Raw genomic sequence first — 11,914 nt, 5'->3', positions numbered from 1 at the left:
ACCCACCCATTCTGCCCCTTGATTTTGCCTTTGAAATTAAATATTGTATACAAATACATGCTGTTCATGGGCATGAGCACAGTTCATCATTGAAATCTGCATAAAACGATGCTTAAAAAAGCTCCATACGCTTTGAGCAACAGAGCTCTTTCATATGGCGCATCCTTATGTAAACATATCCATAACAAAAACAACTACTTATGCCTTTTTACCTCAGCTTTCTTATTGTTCCGCTTGTCCGCAGAAATGAGAGAAATGCGGGACTGCAGAGATTGTTTCCACATACTCTTGATTTTCAAAGGAACCCATACTTGCTTACATACATTCCTCCTTTTTCTTTCCATTCATGCCAATTTAGACCACCTACAAGTCAAAATAGTGTTGACTTTGCATATATGTGTATATATATTTGTGTGTATATGTATATATATATATATATGTGTGTGTGTGTGTATATGTATATAGATAGACAGAGAGATAGATGAATCACCTTTACGTTGCATTTGTTTTAATCATGCTTTACACATGAATTCTAAATTGAAATTACTGTATTCAAAATCCTCCAAGCTGTATGGCACACAAGGAGGCCTGACATGGTGTTATTTAAAGACTATTTTTGTCTCTCCTTTGAGATTTTTTTAGGTTGAGTTCATGTGAATGGAAGTAATGAGAAGTGTGCCTGGATTTCCATACTCATTTGCACACCAAGACTGTGTACTCTCATGCAGCATGTGCAAAAAAATGCATAATTCTCCAGGAGAGAGTGTTGTTGCCCATTCATTTTAGAAACAGGGAGGAAGTATTTTAATGTGACCTTCATTACACATTCATGTCAACTTTTCTTATCTATTTATGATTAAATTCTTTTCCACTCCTGTTGTTCAATTAGTGCTTGACCCCTTTAGCGGCGATGTAAATTAAATGACATTTTAGTGTCGTCCCATATTTAAAATACTGCGTTAGTTGCGGATCATAAATGATGATCTTCATTCTGCAGCTAATTTATTCATTTAACAATTTCCCTCCAGAAGTTACAGCAGAAGGCTCTGCAGCAACCTAAGCAGAAGAAATCCAAGTCGGCTGAATTTCTGATGGGTGAGTCCTGCTTGATGAGTTATTGCTCATAATTTGTGTAAGGATTAATTAACTAATTACAGACAAATGGCTTTGGGCTAAATTTTGCTCTTGCTTGTCAGGGCGCAATTTGTAATTATTTTAATCATTTCTTCTTCTTCTCTTTTTTTTTTTTTCCTCCTCCTTTGCAGGATTCTGATTTAATTTTAACCTAATTGTGTTTTAGTGTCATTCTACCAGGATGCGCTTGAACATTTTGAGGCAGACAAATCACTAATAGAAACATTTTGTTGCCAATAAATGTGCTTTGTTATTTTACGAGTCACTTTGACCTAACGGTTGTATTGCCCCTTCGTGTCAGTGTTTGTATTTGTATTTATGTTCTTACTTATTTTGTCAGGGAGAGAGGAGAGAGCAGCTCTGGTGGGCATAGCAAACCCAGCCTTCGATGGAGGAGGAAGCACCGAGCTCTCTGTTCCTCCTGTTTGGCTGGGGAGAGAAATTCAAGGTGACAGGCCAGATAGCACCCTTGCAGCTCACCCAAAAAAAATGGAGCTGCAAGCCCCTGCCAAAGAAAGAGGTGAAGCTTCATTTTTCATTAGCCTCAAATTTGTTGACAGTAGTTGTGTTCCTGATCTAACCTTTCTCTCACTCCCTCTTTCTTCTCCTCTTTCTCTCTCTGCCTCTCTCCATTCGTGGGGCCCTTGGTCCCTGCATTCCAAAGCAAGCGTGTCCTAACAAGCAACCCTCGTATAACTTCTTCCTCCGCTGGAGAACGCTACAGTAGTGGGTGTTCTATCTCTATCTAGAAGTACCCTCGACACAATCAGCCTTGACTCCCACTCTCGGCTACATGCCTTGTGGTGGGCTGGAGTCATAGGAGAGTGCATTTACATACGCTACTACGCTACCAAGCCGATCCGCTGTCTGTGTGGTGTACTCACAACGCCCCCGAAACACGGCTTAAGGCCAATCAGGCATACGAATATGCCCCCTTATAATTCAGTATGTCAGGGAGAACTCTTGAGGAATGGGATGGTAAATTAGGATGCGTTCAAGGTTGCGAGCGTGCCAGTTTTCTCAGAGATGAGTCACATGTAAGATTCTTGATTTTAATGTGGTTTATTTTGCTTTTGCTGTGCATGGCGAGCAATTATTATCAATTATTGTCACGACGTTTTCAATGCACAAGAGGTAGGATTGCACTTCACCATGGTGCGTGGAACTGGCCGTCATGGGAGCAAAACATATTTTCCATCAGGTCCAGAAAGTCAGACCATAAATATATGATATAGGAGACTAATGTTAAATCTAAACCAGTAATTAAAACGTCTTCTTCATTGGCTGAAGATACTGGCTTTAGCAAAGCGATCAAACATTCCAGTCATCATCTTTGTTTCTGTTTTGTTTATATATGTGTGTGTGTTTTTCAAGTGGCGGATGTATGAGGTACTTTTCCATAGTCTGTGTATTATCTACAGTCAAGCGCACTTCCTTTTCATATTTTTGTTGGAAAGCCGCACTGAAAGTGAAACTTTACTGTGTTGTTTAAGTCTTGTGGCTTTGAAGAGAACACAGATTCACTTTGAGATCAGTTTCCCATCGGAAAGGGCTGTCTGACAGCGAGATTAAGTGGTGAAAATACTCTAAATATAGCATACTATTAAACAGGTATTGTTTTTTTCTTCAGTTTACAATGATTTTGGATAAGTACCTCATACAACCCCACTTCAAGAGAGTGAAACTATCCCTTTAATGAAGGAATACGCTTCATCAAATCAAGAAAACACAACTAAGCCTAATTCTGAAGAGTTAGTATTATTGGGGAAACAGGATCCACTGTCTTTCCAAACAGATATTGACATGCTGACGCTGATGAGGGAAGTTACTGATTTCCCTCTCTTCTTCTTTGTTCAATTAATTGGTAATGCTAATTAGGCCACTCACCATACCCTTAAAGCATACAAAATGAACTTAACCATATGGTAGTTTAATGATATTAGAACTCAGGAAAATATGAAATATTTCACATCAGCACAGTCACTATATGAATATTTTTTTGTTATTAACAGGGCTCTGTCAAGTCCACGTACACCCTCTTATTACACGCATGTCTCAAAGGGCATTATATATACAGTATATCACACGCTGTGTTTATAAATTAATATCTTTGTGGTAATTACACTGAATATATGATTTACACAAACAAACTATAAATCTCTAGCACAAAATGAGCAACAGTTCAGTGACTCGTGTGCCTTTTATTGGAAGATCACAAAGGCAGATTGTTCCATGTTTGTGACACTTCTATTTGGCCTTAACCAAAATCCGACATCATCTCTCATTCCCCGTTAGCAGTAACTCTGGCTGCCAAGAGCTTCTAGTTACTGATAATGTGCATATGAGAACAGAGAATTGAAATTTTCATTAGAGAGACGGACTGGAGGACAGCCAGACTATTTAGGTAAATCACAGATATGATTCAAAAGGCGATCCACGAAGCCACCGCCATTATGCAAATTTGTGTTTGAAAAAAGGGTTTCATAACCTCAGAGCTATTTGCAGCGAAATTGTTCAAACTCTTTGTTAACAATGTAGAGGGATTTAACATGTGAATTTCACAGTCAATTTATGGCGCCGTCGAGGTGTCATGCGGCTCCTCCTTTTTTAATAATTCTCTCACTCTTGACTCTTTAACTTAGAGTAAAGACAGTGTGTGGAAACCTCCTGCAAGATATTTAATATGACCACCAAATAATCCCAGTGAGCTTTTTTTTCGGGTAGCGGCCAAGTGGGCCAGTGGTGCTGCTGTGCAAACACGCTTACTCACATTTTTATGCAAGCAAGCGCCGATACCCACAGTCTTCTATAAAGGCGATCCTTGTGTGGAATATATGACATGATTTAATGCACCATGCATTTTATTATTTTTTTGCCCCACAACCTGAGAAATACAAGTAAAGCAATTTAGATTGGAGTGAAATATTCAAGGCCTGTAATGAGAATGATTTGGGGTTAAGAAAGCTGCTTGGTGGGGTGTACCCTTAATAGAAAGAGCCCTGGAGCCATTGGATTCCCATAAACTCTGCGGAGCAGACTTGATACCCATAGGTCAATGGTTGCTAATAAGAAGTCAATGAGACATGGGCTCAGGTTATTTTCCTTTGGATCTGCTCCTCCAAACTTGCCCGGTCCTCTGGGCCGCTGACCTCGGCGTATTTAGAAGGTATTGTCTTTGAAATTCCAGGTACTTTTGCGCTTGTAGATTTTCTCATTAGTTCCTTTTGAACACGGCAAACATATGGCAGTTGTATTTAAGAGATTGCCTGCCGTGACCTTTTGCGGCATGCTAATTAGGCCCCAGAGCACCGCAGGCCGCGCAGTCGCACCGAGGAACCCAGCAGTCTCTTTCCCACTTCTCTCCTTCTGCCTCTGTACTCCCTGTCTCATCACGGCTCTGCCTTATCTGGTGGCAGCCGCTGCCCCTGCCCTTCGACAGTGTGGGTTTCAAAATTAACATTTTGCTTCATGTGCTTCTAATAACCACTAACCTGAACCTGTACAACTCCCCTCTCCCCGCCCCCGCCCTTGCCAACTCCCAACCCCTCTTTCTCTCCCCTCTCGCACTTTCCACAGGAAATGAACGTGCCCAAAATTACTTTGACCCGTCGTCGGCTGAGCAGATGGACCCAGGGCATTACAGGATGGCTGAGGTCAGCGCTGAAGATGAGCTGGAATTAAGTATGTCATTCTCCGTTATAATGGTTCTCCTCGGTTCATTAAAGCGAGGTGAGAGAGATCACTGGTAGCAGGCCGCCATTTGTGACGGCAGTACAGTCTATGTAAATACACCGAGTGATGGCATCGCCAGATTGGCTGCCCGACTCACTGTCATTGACGAAGGTCAAGTATCGTTGGTCAGCTTTCATTTCACCATGTTTTTTTTTCTTTCTTTCCCCTGTCAAATGACACACGCAGAGCACACATCAATAGTTTGCAGCCCCCTCCTAAAGTAGGCCTATTAAAAGCGAGCTCTTGGGAGCCAAGTAATATGCATGTTATAATGAAACATGGCTATTAATGGAGAAGCCATTTCACCTGTATCTTTTGGATATCACTGCCGTGTAATATCAAAGGATGTTAATGCTCCTATTTCATTACCCCTCTGCATACACTTGAGTTTCACCCCTCTCCAGCCACGGCTAATGTCTCTGGTTTGCATGTTAAGATGTGGTTTAGATTGACTTGTCTGATAAATGGAAAGTAATTTTGAAGCACACAAATGCATGTAATTGTCCCGGCACCTTTGAGGGTGTACTCATTTTATAATTGTTTTGACTTGTAGCAGTATTGAACGCGGATGAAAACAGACTGTATCAAAGAATGTCTGCATTGCTGGATGAGGAGGATACCTTCATAAATATCCCTGGTATGTATCCCCATATAACTGTACTCCTGTATCTTGGTAATTAGGACACAGTTGCCAAAAATACCAATTTTTACAACTTTAACTCAGAACAATTACTTTACCTTTACATTGCGTAAATTTAGAACAATTGCTTTACTTTTGCATTACTTAAATGAAGATTTTTCTTTTACATTTTGGGTCCTATAATGTTCATTAAATTCCTTGTGAGCACTGTTTACTTGACATGTCCTGATTTAGAAAAATGTATCTGATTTCAACATATATCCATATCTGGTCACATGTGTAACTGCTGGTTAATGCTGTTAAGATTTTATTTGTTAACTTAATTTCCAAACTTTAAAACCAGATGTATATTTTAATTTGCATGGTGATGTATTGATACAACTTCACGTTTTAACATCATGAAACAAAATTGCAAAAGTCCCCATTTGAAACAATGACAGTCCCAGTGAGACAGAAGTTAGAGCAGCTTCATCTCCTGTACTGTGATGTATTTCACAGCGAAACAAAATATTTTAGCGGTGTACATTTACAAAAGGGATTTAAATCAAATCCTTTGCATTATATTTGGCAACTAAAAATGGGCGTGCTTTAGCGTGATACGGAGCGACAGAGGACTGTTGGTTTGCCACACACACACACACACACACACATACACACACACACACCTCACTCAACTGTTGTTAGATGCAGGAGGAGGACGAGGGAGAGATGAAAGGTGCACATAAGGTGAAGTTTGTTTTTTTATGACCATGGCCAGCCAGTCGCCCAAAGTCTCATTTGATTGGATTATTTTTTTGTAAACGCCCCTGAGTGCAGGACAAGTCATCACACATTTGACACCTTAACAGAAACCAAAGACGCTCTAACTTCCGTTTAAGTGGGACTTTAAAGGTACAGTATCTTTAGGTTAAGACATAAACAAGTGAAATCATAAACAACCCAGACAAAAATGTGATGCTACCAACACTAAAAGCAGCACTAACGTGGAACAAAGACTAAGACTAGAAATGGACCGTCACTTGTAGTCAGCTTTCCAAGCACAGCCATTGTCTCACAGTAGGCGTGCCTTTTCTCATTAGCTCAGTTTTATTTAAATATGTAGCCAACCTGGCAACATTGAGGTGGTTTAAGCTCAGCATTGTTCTGGCTGAAGATAGTCGCACCAGATCCTGTTGACATGACGCACATCTCCCTTGTAATTCCAGCGCACAAGTGATGGGTTTAAGCCCGCTTCAACACGGTAGAATTTACCCGGCTTGTATTATTTGCCATTGTCTTGGATTTAGCTGTACCACCGAGATTAGCAGCCCCGTCCATTGTCTTGGAATGTTCATGAAATCCCGCCGAAAAAGTAAAGAGGATCTTGGATTAACAGTTCCTCCATGCAATAGGCTGAGAGACTGGGAAGAGAAGAGAGAGAGAGGAAGAGAGAGAGAGAACTCCTACTTCTGTACCGTTGGAGTCCGACTGCGGGGACTGCCAATAAGCACTTCACCAAGCTACAATAGGCTTCATGACAATCACCTTATGCTGTTGTATGGATGCCTCCCACCGGTGTAGGCCCCATGTCTTCTTTGCAGCCGCACAGCCAACGCAGTGTATGTCAGTACTGATCCTGACATTTTGTGACTGCTTCTCAGGCTTTTGTCTTCCCTTCTATAGCCTGCCATAAAGCACCATGCACATTTCACAAGAAAGAGCATGAATACGACAAAGTATTAATGAAATGGACAGTGGCCAGTGCTGTAGACATTCCTAGAGAAATCCCTTCTGTCTGTCTGAGATCTTCAGTTCTTCCTTTTTTATCGTGATATATTTTATTGCCTTGGCTTGGAGATGAAAGAACACAGAATGGTATTCTATTCATTCTAGTTCCTGGTAAGACGTTGGGCATTGATATCAGCTTCTATGTGGAAAGCGTTAGTCAGTGGTAACAGCTTTGGCTGTTGTGCATATTGGACTGCACACGTTGAATACGCAGATGCTCAAAAGAATACCTCTTGCTTTCTACCGAAGCGGTGCGGCAAAACTGAAAAGACACAAAGCAAGCAGGTTAGCTGCTGTAAATTATGCTTCCCTGCTTTCAGTGATGAATTCTAGGTTGCTAACTAAAAACTAGTTCACATATGGTGCAGAAGACAAACTTTCTTTCAATGTACAGGCCCGTTGTTCACAATTTAACTAGCTTTACAGCCATGAGCAACAAAAACACCACATCTTCCTTTTCATTCCTTGCAGAGTAAAGCCTCAGTTCAGCCTCATGTATCCTACTCTACATCTGCTCTTAAGATTAACAAACCTTCCTTGTATTTGGTCAAATCTTTTTTTTGAGTTTGCATAAATGCTATGAGATATCTTTATCTAAAAACCACAGACTTTGCTTGAATAAACAACCGCGATCATATTAGCAAAAGAATAGCCAAGCAGGCTACTGTGGTTCTTGCGCAGAACTAAGCTCTTGTCTCCAATATGAATATGTCAAGATCAGGATTTAAGGCCTTAATATGTTACTTTGGTTTTGTGAATGTTCATATTGTATTCATGTGAGTTGCTGTTTCAGAGTACACCACTGTCCACCTGCATAAATGTCTGTATATACATGTGTGTCTGTTTCTGGATGTGGTAAGTATGCACATCCATCAGCATGTGTATGCGTGTGTGTGTGTGTGTGTGTGTGTGTGTGTGTGCATGCCCACTGATGCGTATCTCTCCAGGTACGCTGCCAGCCTCCAGGGATGAGGAGGTGAAGGCGGGTGATCCGGCGCTTCAGCGGCGACTGCTGCTCCACGGTGGTGGTGAAGCCTCGGGCTCCAGGCCCTCCCAGGCCCATACCATTGCCAAAACCCAGGCTGGGGCTAGTAGTGCTGGGCTGGGAGGAGAGGCTGGACTCAAAGCAGGGAGGATGGTAATGGGCAGAGAAAGCACTGTAAAAAGTAATGCTAAGCTTTTATTTATGTTTTATATATTGTTTGTTATTATCTTGATATCACACTATTAAGTTTAGTATGATGATAACATGTATTTCCTTTGAACATTCATAAAGCTAGCAGGGAATCATTCCAGGAAGTTGTGTGCATTTTCATGCAATTCTTTGTCTCTGGACACTATTTTATTCCCTCCAATTTTATTGGTGGACTTGATACGACACATAACATTATATTCAAAGACTTCCGCATAATGCTGCAGTCACATTATATATTTTTTGATACATATTATAAGGTTTGTGATGCCACTGTATTATTTCTTGCAGCGAGCACAGCTGAGGAGGTGATCCCCCACTACGCCCAGCAGCTGAGGGAGCGTGTGCGGCCTGACATGATCACGCTTGGCAGCCTTTCACTGCAGCAGGTCAGGGCTACAAAGAGGAATATCTGTGTCATCATCCCATATTCACCAGCACATCAGCCATGTCCATTATGCTGTGTATCAGTGGCTTTGGCTAATGGACATTGTGTGTGTGTGCGTGCATGTGTGCGTGTACATTTATCCATGTTGTCTGTTCACATGCCTATGTGTACATGGGTATGTGGGTGTGTTACGTACTCGGTTTACTAATTTTCTTTCTTTTTTCTTTCCATATTTGGTCCGCTTTTTGTCCCCAACCTCCCCCCCCCCCGCCCCCCCATCACCGCTACCTTTATAAAAGTTCTGCATTTCATTTTCAGTGCACATGGTCCCAATCTCAGCTGAATGCACTCATTTGAAATTGCCTTTTGTAGAACACGCATTCATTCAAGGTTAGATAACTCATTCATCGTCAGCTCAGAACGTGTGCATGGATTTCAACTGTATAATCGATGCTACATAGGATATCCTCACACAATTAACTTATTTGTGGAGACAGTTTTGTTCTGCCTTTGAACTTTGTTGTGCATTATTATGCATATTTGTCTCTGACAGTAGCTGATTTCCTTCTTTATTTACCCGCCTTACAGTCTTTTCAGGAAAAATAGAGCGTGACTACTTTATATTTTCCAACTGGGGAGTAGGTGATATAGTGAACCAGCGTTAAGATCTGAAGCTCATTTCAGAACAAGTGTTTGTATTCCGTCAGTCAGAAAGGAAATGGGAGAGGACAACAAGAACATGGGCTTTCCATTGTGTTGGCAAATCTAGATTGCAAGGAAACCCGACAAATTAACGCATATGTTCAAAGAATGCAGAACTTCGATCCGCAGTATTTTTAGTTATAATCTCACTTGAAAAGAGAGTAGGAGTATCAAATTATATGAATAGAAAGTAAACATAATTGGGGTGAAAAAATGGTTCAACAATGTCTCACCATCACTTGGAAGCCACAGCAACAGTTGACTCATCCTCCCTGACTGGATAATAGTAGCGTCTACTGTGTACTGTATCAGTATTGGGATCAGTGTTATCTTATTCTGCCATAATGTGTATGCGCTCTCCTACTGTTTCCACACCCACCTCCCATTGAAAGCACATTATCCACCAGGGATTTCACATCTATTTTAAAAATAATTGTGTTTTTCTTCTTTCTCTATTCTGTCGTACAAAGCCTCTACAGGGCGAGACGCTGTCACTTAGCAGTGTCAATGCGTCTGAATGGGGAGTGCGAATGTGCTGACTGAATGTAAAACCGGCAGAAATACTCATCAAACGCTACATGTCTTTAGGGCCTGGCTCAGTATCGATTGCCTGCAGATTGCATTACAGTTGCTCCTTGTGCTTAATTCTGCCATTATGGTGCACTGCACTGTTTCATAAAGCGGCATCCAAAGAAAGTGTGCATGTGTGTTTACACGGATTTTCAGCGAGCGGCTCAGAGGGGACCACTGAAGAGGAGGGAGTGGGCAAAGAGAAAGAAGAGACTAATGGCCTTCTTCACTGGGAATGTTGAGGTAAAGGCCTGTGTACTGTTTATATGCTGTGTGAAGGAGTCGTTGCTTTTTTTAGTTAAAAGGCATAATAGCCCACAGGACATTAACTTCGGGACTGTGTGCTGTTCAGAGATAATTTCACAAGCTCAACATATTCCTCCAATCATTTTCTTTCTTGTTACATTTCTCCATAACATTAGCCCGCCACATATTCTTATTCCTGAGTGCTCATCTTTTAACAATATTTCATTACAATTAGTCACAAAAATTAATATCTTACATTGTAATTTAGAGTGATGTGGTGTTTACACGAAATTGTCAATTAGCTGATGATGTTAATGACAGTTACCACATTAACAGTGTTTGTTAACATATCCACTTTAATATTTAAAGGCGCCTCATTCACAAAGAGAGTGTGACGAGACAGTGAGAGAAGCGCCACAGCCCCGGCTGAGCACACTGCTTCGGTGGTAAAGTCCAGCCCATTTTCACATTCCTCTCCATATGTACAATTGATGTCACATGACTGTAATCTTTAATTGTGTGAAAAGCATTTGCGATTCCACTGACATTCGAGAAAGGAATGTAAGTCGTACGTCCTCTGCATGTCTTCTCCTGTTGACGGGCATTGCATTGTGGGTAGCGTGTCTCGAGGTGACAGAAATCTGTCCATGTCATTGGGCCTGGAGGCGCATCAATTCTCGGTCCCTCCACTTTTGTCGGAGATCACACATCAAATCTCGTAGCGAGAGTGCCTCAGGCGATCGGCTTAGCATGTTTAAGTTTTTAGCAATTACGGACTACCATGCCGGCTGACATGATAAAATCAAGGAACTACTGTACACATCAGTATCTTCTCTTGTGTTTGGTTGTTTTATGGGTGGGTGGTAGTCGGACACCAGCCCTGTCAGATTAATGTGGTTCGGAGTTTAGCGCGATGACCTCCTCTCGACAGCCTTGAACCCTGTAAATTCCTTCTGATATCAATGGTGGGTGGCTATTAGACATGGGAGACTTTCTATGCATCACCTAGGGCTACATCTGCCTGAAATTTAATGAGAAATGATTTCACTTTTTCTCTCTCCCTACGCCTATGAAAGGGAAGAAAAAAATAAATAAAGAGGAGAGACAGGGAGCTGACTTGTGGTTTTTGTAACAAATGTGTAATTCATTTGTTTCCACTGTTTCTGATTTAATGGAGGTCGAGTAATTGCATTAGGAAGCACATTGTGCCTTGTTGTGAACTGATGAAAGCACATGTAATACTTTTGATAGGCGAACAGTAAGGAGGGAGAGAGGGAGAGAAAGGAAAGAAAGACCCAGTGCCTGCCTTTGATGCCGAGCATTTATTTGCTGAATTATCCTTCCTTTTTACAAGCATCTTATCCCCAGTCACAGGCAGGCCAGGGCCCCTGTGATATTGCTTTATTTTGAGGAATTAAGAGAGGTGGCGAGGAGACAGAGCGAAGCAACCGCTTATTACATTACCAGTGATAAGATTGAAAGGCCGAGAAAGGCATAGAGAGAGAGAGAGAGAGAGAGAGAGAGAGAGAGAGAGAGAGAGAGA

The 11,914-nt window shown here is 41.5% G+C and overlaps 1 protein-coding gene across 1 annotated transcript in view; it reads left to right on the top strand.

The window, feature by feature from the left end:
* ofcc1 (orofacial cleft 1 candidate 1) overlaps positions 1 to 11,914 on the top strand; it is a 79,600-nt gene that overhangs the window by 5,586 nt on the left and 62,100 nt on the right. The window contains exons 2-9 of the mRNA XM_031850285.1: positions 1,029 to 1,099; positions 1,479 to 1,654; positions 4,711 to 4,815; positions 5,420 to 5,503; positions 8,221 to 8,439; positions 8,757 to 8,854; positions 10,282 to 10,368; positions 10,741 to 10,814. Coding sequence (XP_031706145.1) covers positions 1,029 to 1,099; positions 1,479 to 1,654; positions 4,711 to 4,815; positions 5,420 to 5,503; positions 8,221 to 8,439; positions 8,757 to 8,854; positions 10,282 to 10,368; positions 10,741 to 10,814 — 914 coding nt within the window. The remainder of the gene's footprint in view (positions 1 to 1,028; positions 1,100 to 1,478; positions 1,655 to 4,710; positions 4,816 to 5,419; positions 5,504 to 8,220; positions 8,440 to 8,756; positions 8,855 to 10,281; positions 10,369 to 10,740; positions 10,815 to 11,914) is intronic.

The sequence above is a fragment of the Anarrhichthys ocellatus genome, unplaced genomic scaffold, assembly GCF_004355925.1.
Source record: "Anarrhichthys ocellatus isolate YVR2014 unplaced genomic scaffold, GSC_Weel_1.0 scaffold10, whole genome shotgun sequence".
NCBI lineage: Eukaryota > Metazoa > Chordata > Actinopteri > Perciformes > Anarhichadidae > Anarrhichthys > Anarrhichthys ocellatus.
Note: the sequence above shows the minus strand (reverse complement) of the source record. Positions and strands in the feature narration are given on the sequence as shown.